The sequence below is a fragment of the Phasianus colchicus genome, chromosome 33 (assembly GCF_987193195.1).
Source record: "Phasianus colchicus chromosome 33, bPhaCol1.hap1.1, whole genome shotgun sequence".
Lineage (NCBI taxonomy): Eukaryota > Metazoa > Chordata > Aves > Galliformes > Phasianidae > Phasianus > Phasianus colchicus.
This window is the reverse complement of record NC_143468.1, coordinates 1,071,953-1,099,233: the sequence shown is the minus strand read 5'-3', so window position 1 is coordinate 1,099,233 and position 27,281 is coordinate 1,071,953. Positions and strand designations below refer to the sequence as shown.

Here is a 27,281-nt window from a genome sequence, read left to right as displayed (position 1 = left end):
GGTCTGAGAAATGAGGTTTAGTGATGAGATGTAATTCCATGCATGAGGTCGTGATAGCTGGAGGAAGGAGATGGGCTTTTGGGCTCTGCAGTCTCATCTCATCCTGCCCACAGTCACCCAGGCAGATGAACCTCTTGCTGGTAAGCAAAAGGGGGAATTATTTCAGAAATGTATATTGTGCCCAAGTTTTGGTGCAGGAAAACAGGTGTGTTGTCTAAAGTCCAACCTGGAGTGCTGTCTGTGCACAGAGCACTCATGGCCCCGTTGCACCACATGTGCAATGCTTGCACAATTTTAGGGTTGTAAAGCAAGGAAAATGGGACCATCACCTGTGTTCCTCCCATAGCTACCATCCCTGCAACCCCTCCCTGCTCTTTCCCCATGCACTCAGAGCACCAAGCCCATACTCCAGCCCTGAGAGGTGGCTGCTTGCAGGTGCCCAGCCCCGCACATCAGAGGGTTCAGGGTAGTGCTTGTGGTTTGCAGCTGCTGAGCTGTCACAAAGCCAGTTCTGGTTACATAAACTTCAAAGCAAAGAGCATGCCGATGCCATTTCACCTTCTGCATGGAAGGATTGCAGTCACACATCTTCCCTTCTCTCCAAGCTTTGTCCTGTCTGATGCAGGTCTGGTGGTGGCTGGGGAGCTGTGGAGAGGCACTGACCTGCTGCTTTAAAGGAAAAAGTTGAAACTGTTGTTTTCAGGCTGATGGGACTCAGCAAAGCTTTAAAGCAACAGATGATACTTGAATTTGCCAGGAAACCTAGAGGTTCTCAGCCTTAAATATGCCTCGGGCCCTGGTGGCTACCCTGGGACCCAAGGCCTTGAGATTTACATCCGTCCTGCATTAGGGCAAATTAGTCCTATTTAAGCACCCTGCTACATTCGGTCTGTTGGGTCATCTGTGAAAACAGAGAGAGCCCCAGGGGTTTTCCAGCCTCCTGCTGTGATGACCAGCCACCCAAGATTGCTTTATCCCAATGAGAAAACCACTTTTTAAAGACCCTTTGCTGATGAAATGGGGCCAGCAGAGCTTGGCTGTGCTCCCAGCGCTGTCAGTGCCCTCCTTCCCTTCCCTGGGCTTTTTTTGTGGCTCCTTGCAAAGGGACCCTGCAGTCACCATTAAAAGCATTAATGAGGCCCCTGGATCATCACCCTCTGATTGCAGAGGTCCATGAGGGCTCTTCCTGCTCTTAACTGCAGCTGGATGTTCCCACATCAAAGCAGGTGGTGGATTTGTTAGGACAATAGTCTCAGCTCCTTCCATTGCTATGGGCACCATGCCCCCCATCTGCCCACCCTCAACCTTGCTTTCCACTGGACAGCACACGGCTTTCATGCTGCTTTTGGACAAAAAAATGATCAGGATAGTTGCAACCTTCCAGGTTAGATATCAGGAAAAAAAATCTCCTCTGAAAGAGTGGTGATGCATTGGAACTGGCTGCCCAGGAAGGTGGTGGAGTCACCATCTCTGGGTATGTTCAAGAATCACAGAGATGTGGCACTGAGGGTCATGGTTAGTGGGCATGGTGGGGTGGGTTGGGGTTGGACTGGATGGTCTTGGAGGTCTTTTCCAGACTTAATGATTCTTTGCTTCCATGAGTAGGCATGCTGGTGTTGGGTCAATGGTTGGACTCGGTGATCTTAGTGGTCTTTTCCAACCTTAATGACCATGATTCCATGATTCTGTGATTCCAGGCCAACATTGGCAACTGCCCACATGCACCGTATTTATTTGCCATGCTGCTATGTAGGATTTCACCTAAATCTTTCCCTTCATTTGCAGCCTTTCTACTGGAAAGAGGATCTGCACAGTGATGAACAGAGGGTCACCAACATCAGTCACACCACCAGCACCCATGCTGGGCGTTGTGATGGTAAGGAAAGCAGAAGTGAGCATTACTCCCAAGGGCAATGTGTCACGCCATGGAGAGCTTCCTACTGTCCTGTTTCCTTTGTCAAGCAGTTGCAAACCCTGGCACCCTGAAAGCAAATCCAGGTGTTTCATTTGGTGTGCCTTTGCCATATTCAGTGCTTCTTTTTTACTATTTTCATGGTGGGGAAGCTGGGTGCAGAGTGCTGCTTTGGCCACTGCTGGGTGATTGCTGGAAATGTTGAGTGAATCCAATAGTAGCACACAGCATCCTGTTTGGGTTTAGAAAATCCCCTCGTTGATGGTGCTGACAGTGACCTAAGCAGAGAAACTCTCCATTATAGCCCTTGTTTACTGCCTTATTTTGCAAGAGACAAATAGGTTTCGTACCAAACACTGTGGGTGTCCACTGTCTTCCTTTGTAAAGTTCCTCTTTTGCATAGGAATTTGTAAGGCCCTTTTGCATCACCTGGCCAGCCGTGTGGCCCGATGGGTTATTAGGGCTCTGAGTAATGGGGTGGAATGGGCAAGGCAGGGTCACGATGAAAGCGCGTGGAGCAGCACTGGGAATGGTCACTGCAAAGGGAGTGCAACCACACGCTGGGAGCAGGGCGTGAGGTTTGCACCTAAAGTGTTTTTCTGCAGAAAGGTGGCAAACAGCAGCCAGGTGCTGAGGCTGGAAGTATTGCTGTGCTGTGTCATGGGACAGCTGCCTCTGCCTCTCCTCTGGTGAGATATGAACAATTCCAACCAAAGCGTGTTCCTTCATGCATAGGGACTCCAGAGATGCCTCGCAGCAGTGGAGGTGTGGGAGGAGGGAAATGCAGCCCAGAATTTCAGCCTGTTCCCATTGGTGGGTCTGGAAATTTGTTTGTGTGTGTGCACCGTAATGGCCATAGAAAGGAGCTGTGCAGCAGCGTGTGTGACTGATGTGTAATAGCATTAATGTTTCAGACTTACATTTAGATTTTCCTAGAATAAAAATGCAGTACCAGTGGTACACATGCACAGAGCAGAAAATTCAGAGCTTTTATCAGCAATGCAACCTCTGCATGCTTGTGGAGCCAAGACATCACTGTATGGAGAGGGACATGGGGAAATGTTAGAGAGCAAATCTCATTAAAGGCCAGGTCTAAATGGCTTGGCAGGTAGGATAAGGAGAGAAAAAGCACTCTTCTTGCACTGGTTTCCTCCACCACCAAGCTGAAGCTGGAGGCCCCACACATACTCAAGGAGAGTGACAGGCAGATTCAGGAGCAGAGGTGGGGCTCTTTGTCAAAGCCAAACAAAAAAGGACAAATGGGAACCAGGAGAAGCAACAATGCTGTGCTGGTAAGCACCCAGCAATTCATAATGCCTTCCAGATGGACACTCAGATTAAGGAGATTATAGAAGGTATGGCTTGTAGAATATGTACCTATTATCTTAATGAATGGTTAGAATCGTGTTTTGTGGCTCATTTTGCCACTAGCATGAAAAAAATGACTGTGTGTCATGGCAGAGGCGGTGGCTGGGTGTGTAAGCTCTGTGTAATGGTTGGCCTCACTGGGCTGAGCGTGATAAAGAGAAGCATTTGTCCTGGAGGAAGATGCAGCCAGCTTCCATTCCTTGCAGTGCAATGCTCAGCACCCAGAGGTGCTCAGATCTGCCCCGGGGGGCACTGCAGCCTCTATCTTCCCTTCTGAGCAGCTCACAGGCTCATAGCTTCCAACCCCAGACATGGGCTCTCTGAGTTGCCAGAAAAACACATAGCCAGGGAGATAAAGCCAAGCAACAGTGACAATTATAGCTGCTTCCTCCAGGAGCTGAGCTCCCCTCTGCAGCAGCCACATCCTGTGGGGAGCAAGATCAGAGGCAAAACCACGCTTCTATTTGTTGGAATGTCTTTCTGCAGGGGATTCCTGAGCTTTCTGACCTCCATCTCCTGCTTTAGGAAGCTGTTTTTTCCACATGTCCATGGTGGGCTTGAAATCCAGCTGGGCACCTTTCCTTGACCACTGCCATGGATTGGGAACTGCAATGCAAGAAAACACAGCGCTCAGTAAATGGGGAGAAAAAAAAAACAAGCTGGGATGGCAGAGAAACACGGAAAGGAGAAAGTCTGGCTGTGAACCACAAGCTGCACAGGACTCCCTGGCCATCCTCTGTTGAAAGACACAGGGAAGTGTGTTATTAGGGATACCTACTGCTTTCAGAAGGATGAGCAGGGTCTCAGAAACCCAGGGTTTGGTTTAACAGCCGGACTGCCTGCACACTGGCAAAGGTTTGTTTGGGGAATTCCAGCGTCGTTTCTTGCTCCATGCATCAGTGTTGCCTCATTATTCTCTTTGTTCTTGTTATTATGTGGTTGCATATTCTCACTGAAATCCCTATGGGGTAACCACCTGCGTGTGACACTGGGCAGTGCTCAGCACCTGGCTCTCTTGTTCTCCATCCAGGAATGGCTTGCATGGGGAAATGACAATGACCAGAAGCCAGCTGGGTGCCCTGGACATCCCAATAATTGCACACCTGCCCTCACAGCTTCTCAGCTTCCTGCAGAGAGCAGCTACTATTTTTCCCCAGGGCAATTTTGCAAAGGCAGTCACCACGCTGCTCAGCATCGCAAATCCCCGTCTGTCCAAGGTGCAACTTTCCCTTTAATTACCAAGAGTGACAGCTGTGGCTTCTCTGTCCTCGTTTCCATTAAGGATTGACAAACACCAGAGTCTCACTGTCCCGGAAGCATCCCCACCCCTCTCCAGTGACTTTCTTTCAAGTTATTCCAAGAGCATGCGATAGAGAGAAGCAGTTGCTTGTGAGATCGCTCCTGGGCTTGGTGTGATTGCTGCTTTGGCACCACACCCCTCATCACCAACACTGGAGCTGGGTGCTCAGACCCTGTTCCTTAGGAACACCCAATTCCCTTTCCTTGACCCCAGAACTGAAGAAGTATCTTCCAATGGGAAATGCTTCTATACTTCGCCCTTCTGCCTCCCTGCTTTCTGCAAGGTGATGCTGCCCAGGAATGATAACAGCATCAATTTAACAGCTGTTGTACAAAATAGCTTGTTTCAAGATATCTGGCATTAGCCCTTTTTTAAGGATCCATCCTAGGTCAGTGTGTGGGTGTTGCAGCTGTGCAGTTGGGTTAAGGGGTTGGTGTGTTGTGCATCTGCTCAGAGCTGTGCTCGGTGCTGGGTTCCCAACAGTGCCCATCGCCCATCATTTGTCCATTTCCACCCTGACAGAGGTGATGCAAAGTTTGTGCCTAAAGGTTGAGAAAAGCTGCAGTTCGGAGTGATTCCCCCTCATTTGCATCACTTTTGGGGAAATGCAGAACTAATTGCATAATGTGAATCCTCGTCCTGCAGCAGGGATCAGGCCAGGGTGACTCATCCTCAAGAAACAGTTCCTTTAGTCCAAGAAAGGATGAAGCCAACCTGCTGAGCTGGTCCATGGCCAATGGGTGCTGGGTGGGGGTGGAGGGTTCTGCACTGCGGATGTGATGGCTATGCCAACCCACCCAACCCATGGAGAACATCTGTGTGACTCAGGGTTCCATATGTGAAGGGTTTGAGTCAGCAGAAATTCCAGCTCCAGAACCCAATTCTGTCTGCACTAAAGCTGCAGCTAAAGATGAGGGTGTTTCTGGAAAAAAGAAAAAAAAATCATAGAATCATAGTTAGGAAAAGACCTTAAGATCACCAGATCCAACCCCATCCCACCCCACCATGCCCACTGACTGTGTCCCCAAGTGTCACATCTCCATGGTTCTTGAACACCTCCAGGGATGGTAACTCCACCACCTCTCTGGGCAGCAGTTCCAAGGCCTGTCCACTCTTTCAGAGGATAAATTTTTTGCTAATATCCAACCTGAACATCCCATGAAAGGAGGAATCACTGCCTCTTGGAGCCCAGCTCAGCCCTTAAATCCAGGCAGCAAAAAATGCATGGGTGCACTCAGGTCAGAATGTACCCAGATGTTTGGCCCAGCCACCAGGTCCAAAATTCATTTTGCTCCGATGCTGCTGAAATACAGTGAAAGAAAAAGATTAATTTTCCATTAAGATAATCTTATACGGAAATACAGTTCATTAAGCAGAGGCAAGGAAATCTAGCACAACCCCGTGAGGCTCATACCTAGAGGCTGGGGATTCCTCCAGCCTTGGGCTAAGCCTGGACCACAATCCTAGAGCATCTCCTTTTCCAGGTGAGATCTCTGCCTAAAGCCTCTCCCCTCCCTCCTGGTGCCATTGACCACACCACAAGAAACAACTTGCTTCTGGATATAATGCGGATTGTGGAGCTGTCTGGCTGCAAGGAATGAGCATTCACGGGAGGAACTAATTACTGGCACATTTCTTACCTGCATTTATCCATGATCTGCTTTGTGGCAGGCTCCTTGGGTATCATTTGCTCCCACCTGCTGTGCAAAGAACCTATCTGCTTCTTGGGGCTGGAAGCACCGCCTCCAATTTCCCATGCATGTTCCCCACTTGGCTGCCAGCAATAATAATAACGTGGTGATAATTATAGGCAGTGGTGTGTTCATTAAAGAATAGAAAGCAGTGCATCAGGAGGACACCGAGGCCATTCCGACTGGTGCAGGGGTCAGAAAGGGGAAATTAAACCTCTAGTGCTTCCTGGGAGCAGGCTGTGTGGCTTGGAAATTGGGTATCTGAAGCAAGGGAAATGCAAATGATCCCTGATAATGATTCCCTGAGTAATGGTAAAAAGCGCAATAAATCTGCATCCATTTTGTCAGACCACAAAAATGCAGCTTTGGTCCCCCAGGAAATCCTGAGGTATTTAAATTTATTTCTTTTTTTTTCACCTCAGGTGAAATTACATGAATGATTTTTTTAAAATCTTTTATACTTACTTTTTTAATTATTTTTTTTAAAGTGGGATATTCCAAATCATTTCCTTCTGATGCAGGTGGGGACTTCCTGCTTCAGCTGCATAAGGAATTCAGCATGGAACAAAGCAAAATTCCCACTCCTGCCTTATCCGTGAAGTGGGCAGGTTTGCTGCTGAGTTTTTGTATGTGTTTCATGCTCCTCTCCTTCAGCCCCAAAGGTGCATTGGTGTTTCCACAGTTAGCAGAATGAGTGGGACCTCCAGGATCAGCATCACCAGGACTCTCCCTGTGTCCCCTCCATAAGAACCAAACCTTCTGTGCTATCTGAGGCCCTCACAGCCTCTGGGAACTTCATTCCAGATGTGACACTCCACATCTCATGCCACCCCACCTGCAGCTCCATGTTGTCCATCACCAAGATCTCTGTAGTACTGCAGAGACCAAAGGTGAGTTTTCGTTTTGGCAAAGCTGCTCAATTTCTTTGCTGTTGATCATGAATTTGAAACCTCTTTATCACAAAGTCAGAGAATCTATTGGAAAAGGTCACTAATATCATCTAGCTCCACCATCAACCCAGCTTCCAACCATCAACCCATCGTCTTCCAACCATCAACCCAGTTATCCCCCAGCCAACAGAAAAAGGAGAAGAAAAGACCCATTTTCCAGTGCTGGGCCTCAGGGGTTGCATCTTCATCTTGATCCAGGTAAAAAGAGATGGAAAAGGACTTTGCCCATAGGCAAAGTGCAGAGCAGGAAGAGAAGGAGCCCATCTAGCGGCACGCTTTGAAAACAGCCCTCACGTTGGGCATGGTTGGATGAAATTAATGGTTTTGAACCTGTGCCATTTGGTTTGGCTCATGGCAACCAATGGTTGGATTTGAGATGAAAAAAACATTCTAGCGGCTATCACACAAAAGCATGAAAAATAGTGAATAAGTGAAAAAGATTAATTGACAAATGTGGCCTGAAGAATTTTTCCTTCTTTAATGTCACGCTCAAGGTACTTGCTCAAATACTTGCTGCAAAGTGTGCACTTCAGGCTGATGCTGCGGTTGTGCCATCTCTTCCATATCATGCTGCAGGGACATGGGGCACCCCAGGGACAACTTCCCCTCTGTTTCTATTACTGCCCCTCTTCCTCCTCTCCTAAAATTCTTATCTGGCTGTGTTTAGCACAGAGAACTGCCATGGGGGATGACAAGTCATCCTTCCTTCCTTATAAAGTCAGTTCTTCATCTCCTTGGCTGTGATAGGTTTTAGAGTGCTTGTGTTGGTCAAGCAAAACACCAAACCCCAAACATTTCCTACGATAAAATCTCTGGAATGGTATTTCCATATTCGTATCATAAATAGTTTTGCTAAAAAGACTGGAGAGAATCTTTTCTCAGTTATCAAAATGCTTTCTCTGGGTATTTGAAGAGGCAGAAACATCCAGATCTTTGGCCTGAAACAGCAGTTTGTTTAAGAAAACCAAAATAAGAAAGAAGAGAAAAAAAAAAAAGAATTCTTTTTAAAAGTCAAAACTGCCCTTTGAAATGTTTGCACTGGAATTCCAGAGCTGGCAGGATTTCGCAAATACGATAATGTGTGTTTTGCTATTTTGCCATCATTCAGAATGGGGGCATTGTTTCAGTACTTAAAACAAACAGCTACAGAACAAGACTAGGAAGAAAAAATAATAATCACTTATCTGGAACTGTTCCCAGCATCTCAAAGCTTGTAATACACTTCTTAATGAATAGCTTGAAAACCATCTGAGATAAACGTTTCCCCTTTGTTGCAGTGACAGAATCTTTACAGCTGTAGCCATAGAGAAAAAGTAAATGCTGTCTTCATTTTCCTCGTTGGTTTGCTAAAATTATAGCTGAGAATGTTTGGGTGTTGGCTCAAACACGAGGAGGAAAGGTGCTCCCCGTGTTTTGGAAGAAGTGGTATCATCTTCCTTTCTTCTCTCTATTATTCAGGCCACTACATGGTAATTATTCTTCCATTGCAATTAGGCAGTTGTCTGCTGCTTCCTGGGATGGGAGAAGTCACCTTACTGGCAGATTCCTCTCTGCAGGAGGAATGTGAATTGTTGGGCTGAGTTACCCTTCACACCTCAACATTCCAGGGGATGTCTTCTTTGGTGGTGCTGTTGGGGAAGGCAAGTTTTACAGTCTCTAAGGGTCGGAGGGGAAAGATCTGGAAAGGCCACAACTGGGCTCAGCCCTTGGAGCTTGGGAGTGTCATGCAAAACAAGTTCCTGCTCTACCAGGCTGCATATAAGGGCCAGACCGACTGGCCAACAAGTCAACCTGCAGCAGGTTGGGCAATAACTCAGGTCCAAATCTTTCTCAAACAACCGTCTTCTTTAGCAACGCTGAGACCCAACCAAAGCAGCCTCCACTCAGCCTCTGAAGGAAAGTTAAGCAGAGTTGCTCTGGCTATGGATTGCAAGAGGATGGCCATGCCTCTCCACACCCCAAGGAGAACCCAAACTTGGAGCCACAACAGTTCCATGCCACGGACCAGAGTGTGGAGACGATGACATGCAGGCGGTCAGTGGAGCTGCCTGTGTCCCAGCAGTGCTCCAGGCTCTGCACTGCTCTTCTTCCCAACTCACGTCTGTGAGCAAACAATGGGGAACGCACTAAACTCAGATGCAAAATCAGCTGCTTAAGTGGACTCCATTCCACCCAGTTTTAGCTGCTCGGATGAGCCACCAAACTGGATTTCCTCGATCAAGTGGAGCTCAGCCAGAGGACTGCCCATCTCCCTTACCCTGGGTCTGACATTCTAATGACCAAATTCAGATGAAACAATTTCTTCTTCTAGCACTGAAGTGACACTCCTGCCCATCCCCAAGGTGCTTATCTTCTTTGCATCAGCCTTTAATATTCACTTTTTTTTTTTTAAGGTTGCCATTAGAATTTTGCCTCATGAGAGCACAGAGATTAATAGCTCCGTGTGACCTGTAATTCTTTGTGTGCTGGAGACAGGAAGAAATTCATGGTGATAATAGTGTCTGCAAACCCTGTGGATGACAGGCAGGCTGTATTTATCTGAGTGTATGCAGGCGTCTTGCATGGTGATGTCTCCATTTGCACTAATGCCCCTGCCCTGGGCTGCCTGTAGAGCCAAGATGGATCTAATTGATGCATCCAGTAGAGTCTTGCACTTGATGCACTTCATGCTAAACTAGGCTTCTGTCAGGTGAATGGTCAGGTGAATCATCTCATGGAAATGTTGGTTTCTTTCCATGAAATGAGCCCCCAGCTACCAGCTCTCACTTTGAGCTCTGCATGGGAGGTTTCAAAACTAGACAAATTTTATTTCCACCACATTATGGCCAAGAGATCTTCCAACTCATCCCTTTTAAGTCATATGGGGGAACGTCACCCTTTCTCAGCCTTAATGCCACTTGAAGCAAAGGTATTAGTATCTGGAGTACATACAAATATGGCAGAGCCCATCAAGCCCATAGAGGTCAGCACTGGCACTGTCCTCATCCAATTGCTGGGATGTGGAAGGACCATATGAATGTGTTGTTCAGATATCACAGTGGTGAGCAAAGCTACAGGTGGCACACTAGAGGTGTTATGACACTCTGGAACATTTTGGGGATTCCTAGCAAGCTTTGATATCAGCTGTAACTTAAGCAAATGGCACCTTGGACTTTAAAATACCTAAAAGCTCATGTCACATGAGGAGGTAAATAGAATAAACATCATAGGACTCTCCTTGTGTCTGAGCCCCAACATGTCCCAAATTGTCTACAGAGACAATGGGTCCTTTCTCTACCTGTGGACATACAGACAGCAAAAGAGCACTTCTCCCCCTGTCATATAATTACATTAGCCAGCATCTATGGAAAAATCCAGGGACAAAGCAAATACTTTCAATGCAGTTTATTGAAGGCACAGTGGAAAGCTGGGAAGTTTGAGCAGTCAGTGGAAGAAGCTCTGTTTGTGTGAGCACAAGATGTCAGAGTCAGAAGCCTTAACACTTCCTCAGCGTTTTGGGGTGGGGATGGGGGTGAGCGCTTCTAAGACTCAGCACGCTTTGAACCAGCCACCCCTAACATGCACAAGCAAACAAAAGTACTACGTATTCATCTGTAAGCAAATTCCACAAAAAGCCTATGGTTGCGGTGCAAACAGCAGGTGCTTTGAACGCTGAAGTTGCCTTGCTTAAAATTTAAGCTCAAATTCTCAGCTTGGGGTTTCTCTTTGGATAAGAAGAGGAACATGCTCCGTGCAGCGCCTCCTGGGGAAGTTAAATCATCACGCTCTTTTCTGAAATGCTCTGGGAGGTGCAGTAAGAAAAAGAGGTGTCTTGTAAGGAAGAACACCCCTAATGCACCTGCTTGTTACGGGAAAGCTGGGGGGAATGCGATGGAACAAACAAAACCTAAAAGCTGCAGTCAACTAAGCAGTATAAACTCAAAGAAGTAAGATGACGTGGAGCACCTGCTGGAGAAGCTTGCTAGATATGACTGTAAGGTTGGGGACTCTGAAAACAAAGTTTTCAGAGCATGTGTGTGATGTCAACGACTTTGGGAATGGACTGGGTGACAAATGTTGCTATTTGAGGGCAGAAAAACCCTTCTGCCTCATCTCATGGTAGGAACTGCGCATCTACACGCTGCGCTCTGCTGCTCCTATCTGTGCCACCTCTGTGGCTGCTGTCCCTATGGGACCACACAAGGGTCTCTGACCACCCCGAAATTCCCCACCACGCCGTTGTTGCACGCCACAACCTCAGGGCTGTTGGCCACCACCACTGGTGGGCCCGCCAGCTGCCGGATGACACAGCCTTGGTTCCCAAAGCTGACCACACCGCCAGGTTGGCAAGCCCCCATCCTAGCATTCAAGCCCCCACTGGCTGTGCTGATGACGGTGCGGGCTGGGTACCCTCCGCTACGGGAGCTGAACCCCCCGGTTTTACAGTTGACTCCTCCAGCTTGACAGAACACCTCTGGGACACATGGCTTGGCCACCGAGCTGATGACCCTCTTGGGGTGGATCCCGGCGCTGCGGGAGCTGAATCCTCCATTCTGGGAGCTGTGACGTCCGGACCGTCTCCCCAAGGAGCCGTAGCCACACGCTGCTGCGTTGGCAGCCAACATCCCACAGTCATCGGGGAGGTTGTAGCCACTGCTGACCACCGCTGCAAGACAGCCCATGGGATGCATTACTTAGAGCTTGGGGAGTCTTGCATGCATGTCATTCCACAAATGGCAGAACCAACCAAGCCTGATTACCCCTGGGTTGGTCCAACACTACTCCTCCCGTCTCCTCCTCATGCCCCAGTGCATCCCCTCCATGTCCTCCCACTTCCCATTCTGCTCTTCAGACTGGTGCAATGCTGTCTCCCATGCACAATGCATGTTCTGGTGGCCAGGATAGATTGCTGTTGCCCACAAAAGTAGAAAAGGGGTATGAATTTGACTTTTTCTCCTACATTGAATTGATGGTTTTCTTGAAATTCAGGGCCATTTGGGATTTCTGGGACAAACGTTTCTCACTGTGGGCCTAGGCTGAAATGAAGCAGGGAGCCAAAGGCAGAGGGGGCTGGGACAGGTTGTGCTGCCCAATAAGCTGCCCTTCCTACAAGGAGAAACCCTCCAGGTTGTAAAACTTCAGGTTACTTACACACGCTCACCGGGTTCCCCACACATATCCTGTTAGTGGAAAGAAGAGAAATGTGCGTTATCCCATTAACCAGTGGCATGTATATCAAGAAATTTGACGTCACTCATCACTTGCAGCCACATATCCAGCCCACTTGTCTCTTAATCCCATGTTGCAACACATCTGACTATTCCTAGGACAGTAACTGTTTTTGCTGGCAGAAAGTGAATGGGATGGCCTTCATCCATCTCTCCATCCCCAGCTTCTGTGAGCCTGGGAGGATCCCAGAGCTGTAGAGTTCACTTAAGAGCTGGACTCATTCTGGCCTTAGCTCTGATATTCAGGAAGAAAGAGACAAACCTTCTGCCACCCACCTGCTCTCTTCACCCTCCAGCAAAGTCTTATAAGTGGCGATCTCAATGTCCAGGGCCAGCTTGACATTCAGCAGCTCCTGGTAATCCCGCAGCATGCAGGCCAGCTCATCCTTGGCCTTCTGGAGGGCATTCTGCAGCTCAACATGCTTCTCCCGTGCATCCTTCAGGGCACAGTCCCCACGCTGCTCAACATCACAGATGGAGGTTTGCAGGCAGGAGACCTGTCAGAGGAGAGGACAACAGTGCAGGTGTCTTTGGTTTCCTAGTGCTTGGGTGTTCTGCATGCAGCTCTTCTGATTGCAAACAGGGAGAGATACCAGCTTCCCTGGAGTGCTTTCTTATCTCTATCCACTTTTCTACCACTTTGTACAATGCATGACTAAAGCAACAACTTTTAAAATAAAAGGAATATTTGGCTCTCAGCTTTCTCACTGTTTAAATTCACCACTGGTCACCGTGGTAGGCTGGATTTGGGTCATACATTAACTGAAGGCCAGTGCAAATGCATTACCTTCCCCCATGCCTGAGCTGTCCTCCAGACACACATGGCCTCTGGGTCCCACCTACCTGCTTCTTCACATTCTCCAGTTCACACTGCAATTTCTGTATCATCCGGGTCAGCTCTGAAATCTCACACTTGTTGCTCTGCAGGTCATCGCAGTACTTGCCCCTTTTATCCTGAAGCTCCTGAAACTGGAAGGCAGAAACATGATGGTTGCCACATCTGAGCTGTAGCCCATGAGCTGGCATAGGTTGCTTCATACTCACCCTGGTTTGGTAGAAGGCATCCACTTCTTCTTTGCTTTTCTGAGCAATTTCTTGGTACCAGCACTCAACGTTCTTGATGATGCTCTCCATGTCCAGGTCCCGGTTGTTGTCCATCTTCACGATGACCGAAGTGTCGCACAGCTGGCGATCGACCTGAGCCCGTTCCTGAACATTGGGGAATGGCTTGGTCAGCTGTAAGGAATTCTCAGGCTTTGTAGCAAAGAGAGGGCTGGAACAAAGAGCCACTCTGCTCGGCTGATGGATGCAAGTCAAGAGCTCTCCCTCAGGTTGGCTCAGCAGAAAATCCTCCCTGCTGGATGAGTTGCCGCGCACCAGCTGCTGACTTGCAGCAATTCTGTCCACATCAAGGGCAAGGAATGCAAGTGACTTAACCCTTGGTATCCTGTCATCTTCAGCTGCTTTGCTGATGTTAATGACAGGATTAAGCTGGGAGCTCTAATCAGACAACTGCAATCTGGAGTGACGAGACAGGTTCACCTCTGTTCTCAGGGGTAGAGTTAGGACACGACCAATTCATACGCAGGGATGCATTAAGAGAGGGGGAACCACCCAATTCTCAACATAATCATGCTAATATCAACCCTGTTGTCCCATCAGCCTTGCAGTTCCGTGGTTCCAAATGTTCAGGGTTTGGGATAAGACAGGTCCAAGAGGGATTGGGTACTGGAGCACCCAAGGATGAGGCAGCGCCCAGTGTTGGGACAGAGCCAAGGAACTCACCTCTTCAAATACACACTTGAGCAGCTCCAGCTGCCTTCTAAGCAGGTCCACCTTCACCTCCAGCTCTTCCTTGTTCAAAAAGATGCAGTCTGCATCCTGAAAGAGAGGAGGTGTGCTCTGAACACTTTGGGGAAGCATAGGGAAGGCAGAGGCGGCCCCAGTGGAGCAGAGACATGTTCCAACAGAGTTCCAGGAGCAGAAAGGTGTAAAGGGATGAGTCAGGTGCCCCACTGTCTCCTCAAGGAAAACAAAGCCACTCCAACGTGACTGACAGGAATTAGTTTATTTATTTGGACTTAGCTACAAACTCAGAATGGACTAATGAGGGCTTTAAAATGATTTTTTAATATTGTTCAAATGATTTCTCCTTTTCTGATGTGCAAATATAAAGGATATGAAGAGACTGTCAGGAAATAACCTGTGTCTCATACACCACTTTGTGGCCTCACACTCTGCCCCCATTCCATGAATGCACCACAAAACACACAATCTAAGGGTGTGTTTGGTCCAACAAAACTATTGCTGCAGCGCTGATCATGTGGGCTTTGAGTATTTTCACATTCTCCTCCTATTTGCCTCTTTTTCTGGCTGTGCTTCTTCACAGGCCTCCCTCTTATCTGCTCACTGTAATACTTACGCTGAGTGTTTGCTAGCCATGCTCTATTGCAGCCATGTTTCACACCAGATAAACCCATGAAAGGTCTAACAACCCATTTACTTTGAGCTTCTCACCTTTTTGAGTGCCACAAACTCATTCTCTACAGTCGTACGTCTGTTGATTTCCTCCTCATATCTGTTGGGAAAGGAGAAGAAAAGGGCTGAGCTGAGCAGCACCACCAAGCACACAACCAGCACGACAAAGAGCAGCCTCCCCTTGCTCAGACTGCCATCAGGCACTGAGGGCACTGCATGCAAGCCAACATTAGACCATCCAAAGATCACAAGCTTCTTCACCAACACCAGCATTAACAATGCAAAGAGTCTGTGAGTGAGACAGAGGAATGGGACATCCCCGAAGGGGACACACCGTGTGTCTGAGACAAACTAAAAAGAAGTCTCAAAAGAGACCCAGCGGCCCATACTTGCACTTGAACTCCTCCACCAGCTGGCTTGTGGCACACTCCTCATTGCCCAGCTTCTGCTTCTCACACAGCAAGCAGTCCAGGCGCTTCCGCAGGTCGCAGATGTAGTTCTCAAAGTAGAGCTCCAGGTTCTTCCCCTTCTTTGGCAGGACATACTGCTGCAGGAGGCCCCACTTGGTCTCCAGCACCTTGTTCTGCTGCTCCAGGAACCGGACCTGCAGGCCAAAAAGGAGTGATTCTTCAAAGAAAGGTGGATGCAATAATTCTGCACCTGATTTAACTGTCTGCTCTCACTTTGAAACCAGTGAGAGTCTTGCAGGCATAAGAACAGGATTTTAGGAAAGTGAGGGGTGATATGCCATGAGGACTGTGAAATTATCTGCTGGCATATAGAAATCTTAAATGCACACAGGCCTGTGCTAACTCCACTTCTCCCCAGTGGTTGCAAATGAGCTCTTCCAGAAGCTCGAATGGACTCCAATGGAGCACCCAACTGGAGGGACCTGCTTGTCTCTTTTCTCTACAAAGGGATCCCAATGTAACAGCTCAGAATTAGACACCTAACATTTAAATGCTTGAATCAGGAACAACTTTCTCTGTCTTCAGGAATGTTTTTGGAACAGTCACTACATTTAATGGCAAAAGGAAAAAGGACTCTAATATAGGACAGAAAGATGAACCCATCTGAACTGGAGCTTTGGTCTGGATGACCAATAATGACTATTCCAACCTTAGCTGTTCTCTGATTCCCTGATTTTGTATTGCTATGACTCTATGATTCCATGATTCCATGACTCTATGATCCCATGATTCAATAATCCCATGATTCCATAATTCTGTGATTCTATGATTCCAAAATTCCATGGTTCCACAATTCTGTGATTACATGATTATATGTTTCTAAAGATTCAGTGACTCTATGATTCTATCATTCTATATCATATGATTCTGTGTTTCTATAATTCCACGATTCCATGATTCTGTGATTCTATAATTCTATAATTCCATGATTCTATGATTCTATAATTCTATGATTCTATGGTTCTTTTGATTTTGTGATGCTGGCTGGGCTACAAAAAGGCTGAAACAGGAACTCAGCTTTGATCTGGGGCCATCCAGACAGGAGACAACAGCAACAAGCTCCAGTGCTGCCACGGCCAGAACAGTCTCCATCAAATCCTATGTGCCCACACTGAGACATTCTCCTACACTGAAGACCTCATTCTGAAGAATGTGGGCCCTTGCATGTACCCAGCTCAGCAACGGATGGCCTGAGAAGCACTGGAGGTCTGGGGAGTGTTTATTTTTACTTTTTCCACCACCAGCTGCAAGCAGGAAGCAGTTTGCACTCACCTTGTCGATGAAGCAGGCAAACTGTGTGTTGAGTGTCTTGATCTGTTCCTTCTCCTGACAGCGTATTTCATGTTCCAGAGGGTCAACCCCAACGCAGAGGGGCTTCAGGAGCCTCTCATCGATGCAGATGCCCTGGATACCTTCCCCCTTGCGATCGGGGTACCCCCTCACAATGCTGAATCCCCTGGGACCGCAAAGGCCGACCCTTCCTCCGGTGTTACTGTAGCCAACAACCCCTCCAAAGCCGAAATCTCCAAAACACCCATTGCCACAGACCCCATTCACATAGGAAATTCTTCTGCTCCCACCCAGATTGCAGACGCTGCGGCTGCTGTAGGCTCCGGCCGCGCACCGGGCAGGCTGGCATGCAGCAGCATAGCTCCGACCACAGATCTCCGACGCCGAGCTGAAGCCTCGCCGTCCCAGCATGGACCTCACCGTCGGTGCCTGTCTGCTCATCGTGGGTGAGGGCGGATCACGGGAGTCAAGGGGAAGCTCTTCTGCAGGAGAGGAACAGAGATCCCGCTGGGGTGACACCGCGATGCCACTCCTTATATACGTTTGGGAAGCTGGCCTTGATAGGATCAGGACATTAATTTAAAGCGCTTAAGGGTTTGGTTTGCCTGGCAGCAATAAATGCTCCTCAAAATGCAAAGCAGCCCAGCAAATACCAACTACTGAGGAAATAAAAAGGAATCTAAAAGTGCTCTGTTTGCAAGTTGGCTTAGAATATATTACGGTTTGAAGTGCTCCCCTAACTTAGGCTAATTATAGTTTAGTGAACGTTTTTTCTGAAGAAACTCTTTGTGATTTGTTTGCTGTGTGTCGTTTGGGGTTTTGTGTCTCATGGTTTCTGTGAATGATGGCATATTTTGCAGGCTTGCCTTTGTGAGGTTAATTTCACAATCTCTTCTTTTTTTTCTCACCAGGTTTGTTTTGGGCATGGAAAAGTTACCAAAATCAACCACGGAAAAACATTGGCAGTCACGTTGTGATGTATGTGTTGTTTCCTTGCCTGTGCCACGGGTAAATCTACTGAGTTATGGGTCTGTATTCATATGCGAGAACTCAAAGTGCTCCGCAAAAGCATTCCCTTGCATTTCACTGACCTTCTACCATCATGAAACCCCACCAAAACAGAGCAGGTTCCCTCAGGAATTGAGGCATCTTCCAGTCTGCCCACTGGATTTACATTCCGTGGCATTTCAGTGATGTTCTCACTCGAGCGATGCTGCAAATTCTTAACCATGGACCCAATGGGGTCCATTTGACATTGTTAAATCTTCATCTATTGCTGTTTTGGAGCTTCTACCCATCTGAACACGAGACCTTTTGTTTCATTGTCCAGTGGTCTCTACAGCTAACAAAAAGGGAAGAGCTGCACCTTCCAGCCTGGTGAGTATTCAAGAAGTGAGTGCTGAAGGTTGGGTGACATTGCCAGGCACGTCCTTGACCCAATGGAAATGCATTAGGGAGAGACAACAGCCCCCGGCTCGGTGTCCAGGGAGCTGGGGTGATTCACACCCACAGGCATTGGTCTTCTTCATCAACAGAGGAAGTCTTAATGAGTAGATTAAACTGAACACCTGGGATGGCTTTGACTCACGTTGACAAGACAAATCTCTCGCTCCTAATCACCAGCCCAAGGAGGTGAGGCTGAGCCAACGCTCCCTGGGCCTTTCTGAATGACAATTGCAAAGTCAAAACAATAGGGCTTTTTCAGCTCTTTCAGAGTAAAGATTTCGGGATAGAAAGACACATTACCATGCACTCAGAAATTGCCTTCAGCCCTTCCAAAGGGGGAACTACACTTGGAGAAATCTTCATGTTCTCTCTATACCAATCTGGAGACAGCCAGTAGTGATGTTCCTACATCCTCCTTAGTCTTGCTGAAGACATTTTCATTGCAAGTCACAAAATGAAGGCTAAACCTCCTTATAACATCAAACTTTCTTATATCAAGCTCTCTGAAAGGGACGTACACCTTGAACCTTAGCGAACCATAGGACGTGACTGCAGCACCGAGATTCACCAGGCTACTAATTGAATGTGTAATTGCAACTTGCATGAGTCTGAGGGGCTGGTGGTATAAATTAGTTGCGTAAACTGATACTCTTGCCCTATACAGGTGGAATAATTTGACATATTTATAGCATGACTTTTTTGTTTGTAACATCTTAGGCTCACAGTTCATGTTGTGTTGCCAGCGCAACCGGCAATATCAGTTAAAATATTCTGCTGGCAAATATTAGAGTCTTCAAGCTAAAGCTTGCAACTTCTCAGATCCTTTAAGTTCTGAACAAAGGTTTATCAAAAGCAAAATGCATATTTGAATCCAAAGAGCAGAACAAAAGTCAATTGTTCCAGCTCTTTCACTCAGCTGGAGCTAATGCATGCTCTAGATAGGAAGACTGCATCCCAAATCAGAAGTTGGACTGAGAGCTGTGTGCTCCTTCCTGCACCCCATTATATGTTCAGGCTGTGTGGGAGACGCCTGGAACACATCACAGACTGCAATTAAACGTCTGCCAACTAACTGCACTGAATTGGCCCCACTTCCAAAATGTCTCACCACAGCTCTGTGAGAGGAGCAAGATTTTGGGCATGGGTTGTCCAGTGTTGGGTGACACTTCTCTTGGCCAACCTTGTGCTCATGATCTCAGTTATCAGGCAGCTATGTGGAAGGTTCACTCAATGTCATTCAGATCTTTCCAAAGGACACTGAGTGTTTCTTCTGCTGGGACATCAAGCCTCAGGAATCACCAATTTGTTGTGAGTACAAACACGGGAGATGGGAGAGCACTTTGAAGCAAAAAAAAAAAAGACATTTTTGACTGAAAAAAAAAAACAACGGGAGGGATTCATCCTACTTTCATCTTATAGAGAAGAAGGACAAAGGAAGGAAAGAAGGAAAATATTTTGATGGGTTGAATGAATCATTTTAATGACTTGCAATCTCTCCCTTTGTCAGCGTTCTCCTGTATGTGCTGCTGAGAATGGAATTCATTATGAGAATATGAGAAGTTCACTAATTTGCTTGTTGCCTCTGGAGGTGAATCTGAACTAGCTCTTAAAATGCATTTTATGCGATAGTCTCAAAGAGCTGTGCTCCATCTCTGTAATTACAGACAGCCATAAAGAACTCATTGCATTCAGACAAGACAATGGCAATAACCTACCTGTGCTAACAGCATTTGATAGACATAAGATTGGGTCACAATATGTATTTTCACACGCACACACAACTACAAGGACTATGTAGTCTCTCTTGTCTGTGACATTCATGAGATGTTCAAGACTTGATTTGATTGGTGCATCCCTGTTCTCATGCATCCTAAAGCCAAGAGAATTCAGTGTGGTAATGTGCTTTTTCCTCTCATACCCTCTATCTGCTCTATGTTTAGAAGTCAAGGCTGGGATTTTCAAAGAACGTTCCTCAAAAAACGCATCAAACACTGGGCCTGGATTCACCTCCCTCCCAGCTTCAGCCATCAAACTCGCTATGTATTCTAATTTCCTCTTCGAGACTCCCTCTACGGCTCATGGAGGGAGATAGGCATCTCCAGACGGTGACTCATCACTACCTAAAATAGGCAGCAAAGACAGGTGGGAGGAATCAGCCTCTGGAGGCACTTGCCTCGCTCCTTACTGACGACCAGAGGCAGTCTAGACAACCAGACAAGAGCCCCGGCGCCCAGCTGCTGGATGGGCACAGCTGGGCGAGATGAGTCCCACCCTTTGGGTGCCACATTTCTTCATCACCTTTGAAGTCTTAATGAGAGCACACAACATCACACGCTCTTCTGGATGTGCTCCGTTCCCCGTGGATGCATATGTCCTATCTCCGTGCTGTGATTAGCGCCTATAAAGCCAAGGCTTGCGACAAAGCAAAGGGTTGTTTTGATCTTCTTCACACTGATGCCTTCCCCCCACACAGCAGAAATAAAGGTGTGGTGTATGGGAATCCAGGCCCTCAAATGGGACAGTATCCAACTGCCTGTTGGAAGAGAAAAGGAAAAGAAAACATTGCAACTGTCACTGGGCAACAGCAACATCCCTATAAACATAGAGCTCTTCCCTCAAAGCTGTTTTCTTTGGGAGATGAGGTTCCATGAGCACCACAGGAGGAAGGAATTGCCTGTGGAAGATGGGTCAGGTCCTCCTGGGAAGCGTAACCAAGGGATAGGTTCTTCCCTTTGTAATGTGAAGGCACCAGTGCCCCAGCCCCTGTTTGGTTGGGTTTGCGGAGCTGTGTGATCTATGCCTTCTGAATTTCTGATGAGTGCTGGTTCATGAAGCATGGCCGGAGGAGAGAGTTGGGAGAATCTTAATTCTACTTCATCTCCCTGACTTCTCTTGTGACAGAATCATCTGTTTTCAGTGAGAACACTATAACCTTTATGAGACACTTAACCCCCTCTTAATGCATGCTTATGGTGCTCAATTGTTCCTTCCTTGTCAAAGCTTTCCCATGATTTTATTCCCTAACGATTGTGACTGTTCTGTGCTCCTGATTTTCTGCTCATATTTGATTGGGAAGGAGGAATGGTAGAGAGAGAGAAGGGTCTTCCAGTCCCAAATCCCAACAATTGCTTCAGATAGAAAAGGACCACCCTCTGGATTTTGTAAAACACCTCTCTGTCGACTTGTGCCTGTATGGTTCGTTTCTTTGCTCTGCCAGCTCGCTTTAATTGCTTTAATCACAAAACAATTCAGTCCTCTGTAGTTGGTTTAACACATTAATTTGTTGGCTTCTTTTCAGAAGAACAGATTCAGGCACACAACAAATGTCATCCCCTGATCTGTTTTAAAACCAGTTTAAAACTTGCCATCACTAGATTTCCAAAATGATGCTGAAAACATCAACCAAGCACATTCCTGGTATTTTTCCAATAATGTCCCCATTGCAGAAGATTTGAGCAGTGATAAAATGTGCTTTATCATCATTCCTTGGTAGCATATGTGCTATAAAAATACAAAGCAGCTGAGATGACTTCTCCATGAGTCTTAAAACTCTCATTAAATGGAATGGGTAGGAGCCAAACTTGGTGCAAATTGGCATAAAAAAGCTGGCTTTAAAAGGCTTCAATAGTTTACAGTTAGCAATATTTGGATCTGCATGACAGTCTCTGTGAAGCCCACTTAGCTGTTGAAGCTTCTCAACAGCAGATCTGCCTCTTCCAATGAAGGAATTTCTGTATCTTTGTTTAACACAACAAATGAAGTGGCAACACATTCATTCTCCATGCACTTTATTGGAACAAGAACAAATATTGCAGAGCTCCAGTCATCCAGACACAAGCTAGGGTGTAGAAATGGATGCATATGTCAAAGTGCAGACTGCCTGTCAGGACATAAAGAAGGAAGCTAACAGAAATACAAGAAATATAATTAGTTTTTGCTGGCTACAGAAGGTGAAATGCCTTTTTTTTTTTTTTTTTTTTTTTAAATTGAGATTTCTTTTATGACTTTCCTGCCTGCATGGGGATGACAAAGATGCTCCAAGACAATGCACAAAGAGCATACGGGAGTCTGGCCCCTCCTCTCTTGCTGAAGCACTCCAGGGAAAGGCTTTCACATTAAATGTCATAACTTGTTTCATAGAAAGCGAAGCTTTAATTGGGAAAAAAGAAAAGGCTGGTGGGAAGCTGAGATTGAGTGATAAGTGCTTTTAGAAAAGCAGCATGTTCTAAGCATCCCTTTTTTGATGTGATCCTGGTAGAGCTGCTCTGATGTGATTTCCTGATGTCTGTCCCCCTCATGCAAGGTGGAGCTGAGGTGGAGCAGAGCTTTCATTTTCTACTTTGGATCTTGCATCCTCTCAGATCTGGAGCTCAGACACGGGTGGTGTTCCTGGAGCACGGCATCCCAGCTGAGATCCTCGCTCCTATCCAGCACGGTGCTGATGGCTGAGCTGAGCTCTCTGAGCTCCCTGCAGTCCCACAGCAGAGCTCAGCATTGCTCACGTGGGCTGAGCTCTGGCACGCATGGGACCCACCTCCACAGCTCTTTTGGTGGCCCCTTGGGAAGCAGCCACATCTGGGAGCACTGGGGAGACATTTCTTGCCTGCAGAGCTGGTGGACCCTCTGTGGCAGGCACCATCATCCCCAGGTTGGGATGCTCTGCTGGCACCAGGGGAGGACCCACGTCTTCTGCTCGCTGCACGAGGTCCACGTCCCAGGCTGGTGCTGCAGCCAGAGGAGGTGTTGCACGGTGTTGTGATCACTGCCATAGGGAAACACAAACTGAGTGAACCACTGAACCACTGAGTGGGAATTATTTCCATGTGAATAATGCAAATCCTGCTCTATGTCCCTGCAAATCACCCCCTGGCTTTTGTAGTGTTGTAAGGAAAATGGAAAACCTGGAGCTTACTTACACATTCTCACAGGGCACCCAGTGCGTAACCTGAATGGCAAGAAAATCATAGAATCATTAAAGGTTGAAAAGACCTCTAAGACCATCCAGGCCACCCCCAACCCATCTGACCATGTCCCTCAGTGCCACATCTCCATGGTTCTTGAACCACTCCAGGTACAGTGACTACACCACCTCCCTGAGCAGCCTGTGCTGGTGCATAACCATTCGTTCTTTCAGAGGAGAAATTGTTCCTAATAGCCAACCTGACTCTCCCCTGGTGCAACTTGAGGCCTATCTCTCATCCTACCTCTGCTACTTGGGAGAAGGGAGCAACCTCCACCCCACCACAACCTCCTTTCAGGGAGTTGAAAGGAGCAATAAAGTCTCCCCTGAGCCTCCTCTTTTCCAAACTGAACAATGCTAGTTTCCTTTCCTCTCATCAAACATTATCAGAACGTTATTCATCACATAACTAGCATCTCTAGTGTTTTCCAACCTTCTTGTCTCTGCTAAGAGCCCCAGGAGCTGAGGACTACTCGCACATTGTAGAGGAACCCACCTGCTCTCTTCACCCTCCAGCAAAGTCTTATAGGTGGCAATCTCAATGTCCAGGGCCACCTTGACATTCAGCAGCTCCTGGTAATCCCGCAGCATGCAGGCCAGCTCATCCTTGGCCTTCTGGAGGGCATTCTGCAGCTCGTTGTGCTTCTCCTGTGCATCCTTCAGGGCACGGTCCCCACGCTGCTCAGTGTCACTAACTGATGTCTGCAGAGAGGACACCTGTGTGGGCAATAAATGAATCCTTATTTTCCATAATCATCTGCAAAACCTAAATTCTCTCCTCTTTCAGGAGTCCCAAATTGGGAATTATTGGTGTCGCTTTTCCAAAAGCCAAACATTTCCAAAACCAAGTATCGATTCTGAAATACTAGAGAACGGCTGAGCACGTCTCCTCACTGTGCTAAGCTTTGTTTCGAGGATACTAACACTTTGTTCTAATTGGAACTAATAATTAAGGTTTTCCTTTACTTCCCGTTATAAAATATTTAATGAATCAGATGGTCTGAAAATTGCACGGGTTACTATGGGTGCTGAATTACTGGTGACTCATAATTCTACCCAACCTATTGGATGCTTTGAACCTGTGTTAGAAGCATTGCCTCCCGCTGGAATTCTCACTGAAGCAATTGTCTGAGTGCTGCAGCAATTCCAAACATCTAATATGGCACAATTTTTTTTTTGCAATAATCAATCCAACAGAGAATTGGCCAGCAGATAACCCTTCTTCCCTGCTTGGCAATGGTAAGTTCTTTATAGCAATGAGACCATGCTCTTAGGAGAAGACAGAAGAAATGCAAGAGATGCAGAAAACAAGACTTGGGATCCCACACTTAGGATAAAAAAAAGGTAAATTTTCAGGGTAAATGCAGCCCATCGTACCTGGTTCTTCACGTTCTCAAGGTCACACTGCCATCTCTGCATCACAAAACTCAGCTCCTCAATCTCTTGCTGGTGGGACTTCAGTTCACTGCATTGCTTCCTCTTTGCCTCCTCAAGCTCTTGGTACTGACAGAAAAGACAGAGCTGGCAGAAAGCACTGGTGGTGTTTGCAACATAGGAGCCTTTCCTCTGTTTCCAAACTTGAGGAAAGTTCTCATGCATAGCAACTCCTGAGGCTGTCAGCAGCAGCAAACAGAGCATTCCTCCTGCAGCCCTCAGAGCCCAACTTACCCACCACCTCCCCATTCCCTGCATGGCTGAGTGCTGTCCTACTGCACTGTGTGCGTTTTGGGGATGTTCTCCTGACTTGGAGATTCCATCAGGTTTAGCAGAATGGAAAGCTAAGTCTGGAAGTCACATACTCAAGACACAGTGAATGAAGTCATTGCCTCTGAGCTACTACATTTGGCACCTACAGAGCTAATGATGTGTTCCTGGTTGTTACAACTTACCCTAGCTCTGTACAGTGCTTCCAACTCCGCCTTGCTTTTCTGTGCTGCATCTTCATACCAGAGCTCAATGCCTTTGAGGATGCCTTCTGTGCCCAGGCTTTGGCTGTTGTCCATTTTCACCACAACAGAGGTGTCACAGAGACTTTTCTCCAGCTCAGCAGATCCCTAGGAGCCATAAGAAGAAGCTGTCAGCACTTCTTATCTCACATTCCAGTGGAAGAGCCACCATCACTGAGAATTCATCTGGAGCCACAGCCCATGAGCTGTGGCTTGATTTGGTGATGCATGCAGCTAGAAGGAATTCTTTTAAGGTCTCGAAGCCTTCCTTGTTCCCATTGCCTCTCAAAGAGAACCTGCTGGGTTGGTTTAATCAGGCCTACATCAGTGTAGACAAGGAGAGGTTTATAGGAACATCTGCAAGAATGGGAGAGGAACATCCATACCTGAGCAGACACACACTTCAGGAGCTCTCTCTGCTGCTTGAGGGTTTCCAGCTTCGCTTCCAGCTCTGCTTTGGTGAGGTAGACACAGTCCACATCCTAAAAGAGTTCCAGCATTGAGGGTAACTTCATTATGTTTTTAGCCTAAGAGATTTTGTTTAGGTGATATAATGGGGAATTTTTTCTGAATTCACACTTGTCCAATGACTTTCAGCATTCTCAAAACCTGATCCATGTCTTGCAAGCACCAGGTCTGAGGAAACTCCTTGGATACCTCAACCCGTCCTTTCTGTCCACCCAAATTCCTTACCTTCTTCAGCAGCACAAGCTCATTCTCAGCAGCTGTGCACCTGTTCACCTCCTGCTCATATCTGTTGGGGAAGAGATGGGACCAGTTGCTGGGTCACCCTGAGGCTGCAGCCTCGTCTGCGTACTGGGGGAGTTTGGGGTGCTTTGGGATCTCAGCCTTTATCAGACATAAGTTAGTTGGTACTGACAAAAAGAAGTCCAGCTGGATAAGCTGTTTGAGCTCTCTGCCCTGGGAACTCACTTGCATTTGAGCTCTTCAATGAGCTTCTCGGTGTTGTTCAGCTCCAGCTCCATCTGTTCCTGCTCATGCAGCAGTGAGTCCAGCCTCCTCTGCAGGGTGCAGATGAAAGTGTTGAAGACATGCTTGAAGTTCTTCTGGGATGGCAGGAGGTGCTTTTGGAGGAGGGCCCATTTGGTGGCCAGTAGCCTGTTCTGCTGCTCCAGATGCTGCACCTGAGTTCAGAATGCAAAGCACGTGTGAAGACATATCATATGGGGACCAGATGAATGTGAGGGAACACACATTCTCTTCTGAGTTTATGCTCCAGGGACAAATTATGGTTTGAAGGCAACAAGAGGACAAAAGGGGAGTGCTGGAGCCTTTGCAACCCAAGAATGCTAAAGCAAGCTGGGCGTGATGCTCTGCCATTCTCCAAGGAAGCCCCACAGCCTTTGTGGCTGCTACAGGATCCATGGGCTCTTTAAGGAGATCAGCAGACTGATAAAGGAAACCATCACTTGTGGGTAGGAGGCAATGCAGCTTCACAAGGGCTACCTGCAAGAGAGAGGGCAGCAGCGCAGGAGTTCAGGCAGATCCCTTAGAGAAACAGCTCCCTTCTGCCATTAATGGTAGCTTGTCAAAGCATAATAGCAATCACATTAAAATTACATTATCAGCTAGATCTGCACTTACAGCTCATGGTACTGGAGCCAGATGTGTTAAAACAGCGTGTGATGCAAAGAATGGGACAGAAGAAGGAGAGGAATGAAAGACCCAAGCACGAAATAGCTTTCCTCTATTCTTAAACCTCGTCACCCCTTTAATCTTGGCCCATCTCTCACCTTGTCAATCAAACAGGCAAACTGGTTATTGAGGCTCCTCATCTGCTCTCTCTCCTGCCTTCGGATGCGCTGGATTTCGGGGTCGATCTTCACATCAAGTGGCCGCAGCAGGTTCTCATTGACACGCACTGCACGAATGCCTTCCCTTCCACAGCCACGGAAGCCCAGCATGCTCCCATGCCTCCCGCCTTCACCATTGGCACGAACACCAGAACAAATCCATTTACACCCATCCACGTTTTGCAAGCTTCGGCTGCTCCAGGTTCCATAACCTCTTCCAAATGGAGCAGTGGAGGGGAAGGCACTGCTCCGGCAGCAGCTCATACCACCACCAGCAGAAGATGCTGAGAACTTCCTTCCATGAAGAGCCCTTCCAGCTGCAAGCTGCTGGCTCATATTGACTGATGTGACCCAAGAGAGGACAAGGACACGGGGCTGCTGGAAGAGAGTGGAGCAGGCAGCTCCAAAAGGGCCCCTATGCTCTGCCACCCCCGAGCACCACCTTTATA

At 47.4% G+C, this 27,281-nt stretch overlaps 2 protein-coding genes across 2 annotated transcripts; both read right to left on the bottom strand.

The window, feature by feature from the left end:
* Window positions 1–11,387: 11,387 nt before the first annotated feature.
* On the bottom strand, window positions 11,388–17,107 carry LOC116235224 (keratin, type II cytoskeletal 4-like). The gene is made up of 9 exons (XM_031603239.2): window positions 16,649–17,107; window positions 15,296–15,510; window positions 14,946–15,006; window positions 14,214–14,309; window positions 13,473–13,637; window positions 13,272–13,397; window positions 12,705–12,925; window positions 12,352–12,380; window positions 11,388–11,866 (listed from the first exon to the last, which is right to left on the bottom strand). Exons 1-9 carry the CDS (start codon window positions 17,105–17,107, stop codon window positions 11,388–11,390), a joined length of 1,851 nt encoding a protein of 616 aa, XP_031459099.2.
* Window positions 17,108–20,181: 3,074 nt separating this feature from the next.
* LOC149913920 (keratin, type II cytoskeletal 7-like) lies at window positions 20,182–27,168 on the bottom strand. Its single transcript, XM_090128305.1, has 10 exons — window positions 26,773–27,168; window positions 25,952–26,163; window positions 25,712–25,772; window positions 25,405–25,500; window positions 24,962–25,126; window positions 24,450–24,575; window positions 23,569–23,789; window positions 23,029–23,057; window positions 22,647–22,837; window positions 20,182–20,232 (listed from the first exon to the last, which is right to left on the bottom strand). Exons 1-10 carry the CDS (start codon window positions 27,166–27,168, stop codon window positions 20,182–20,184), a joined length of 1,548 nt encoding a protein of 515 aa, XP_089984431.1.
* Between the last annotated feature and the right edge of the window lie 113 nt (window positions 27,169–27,281).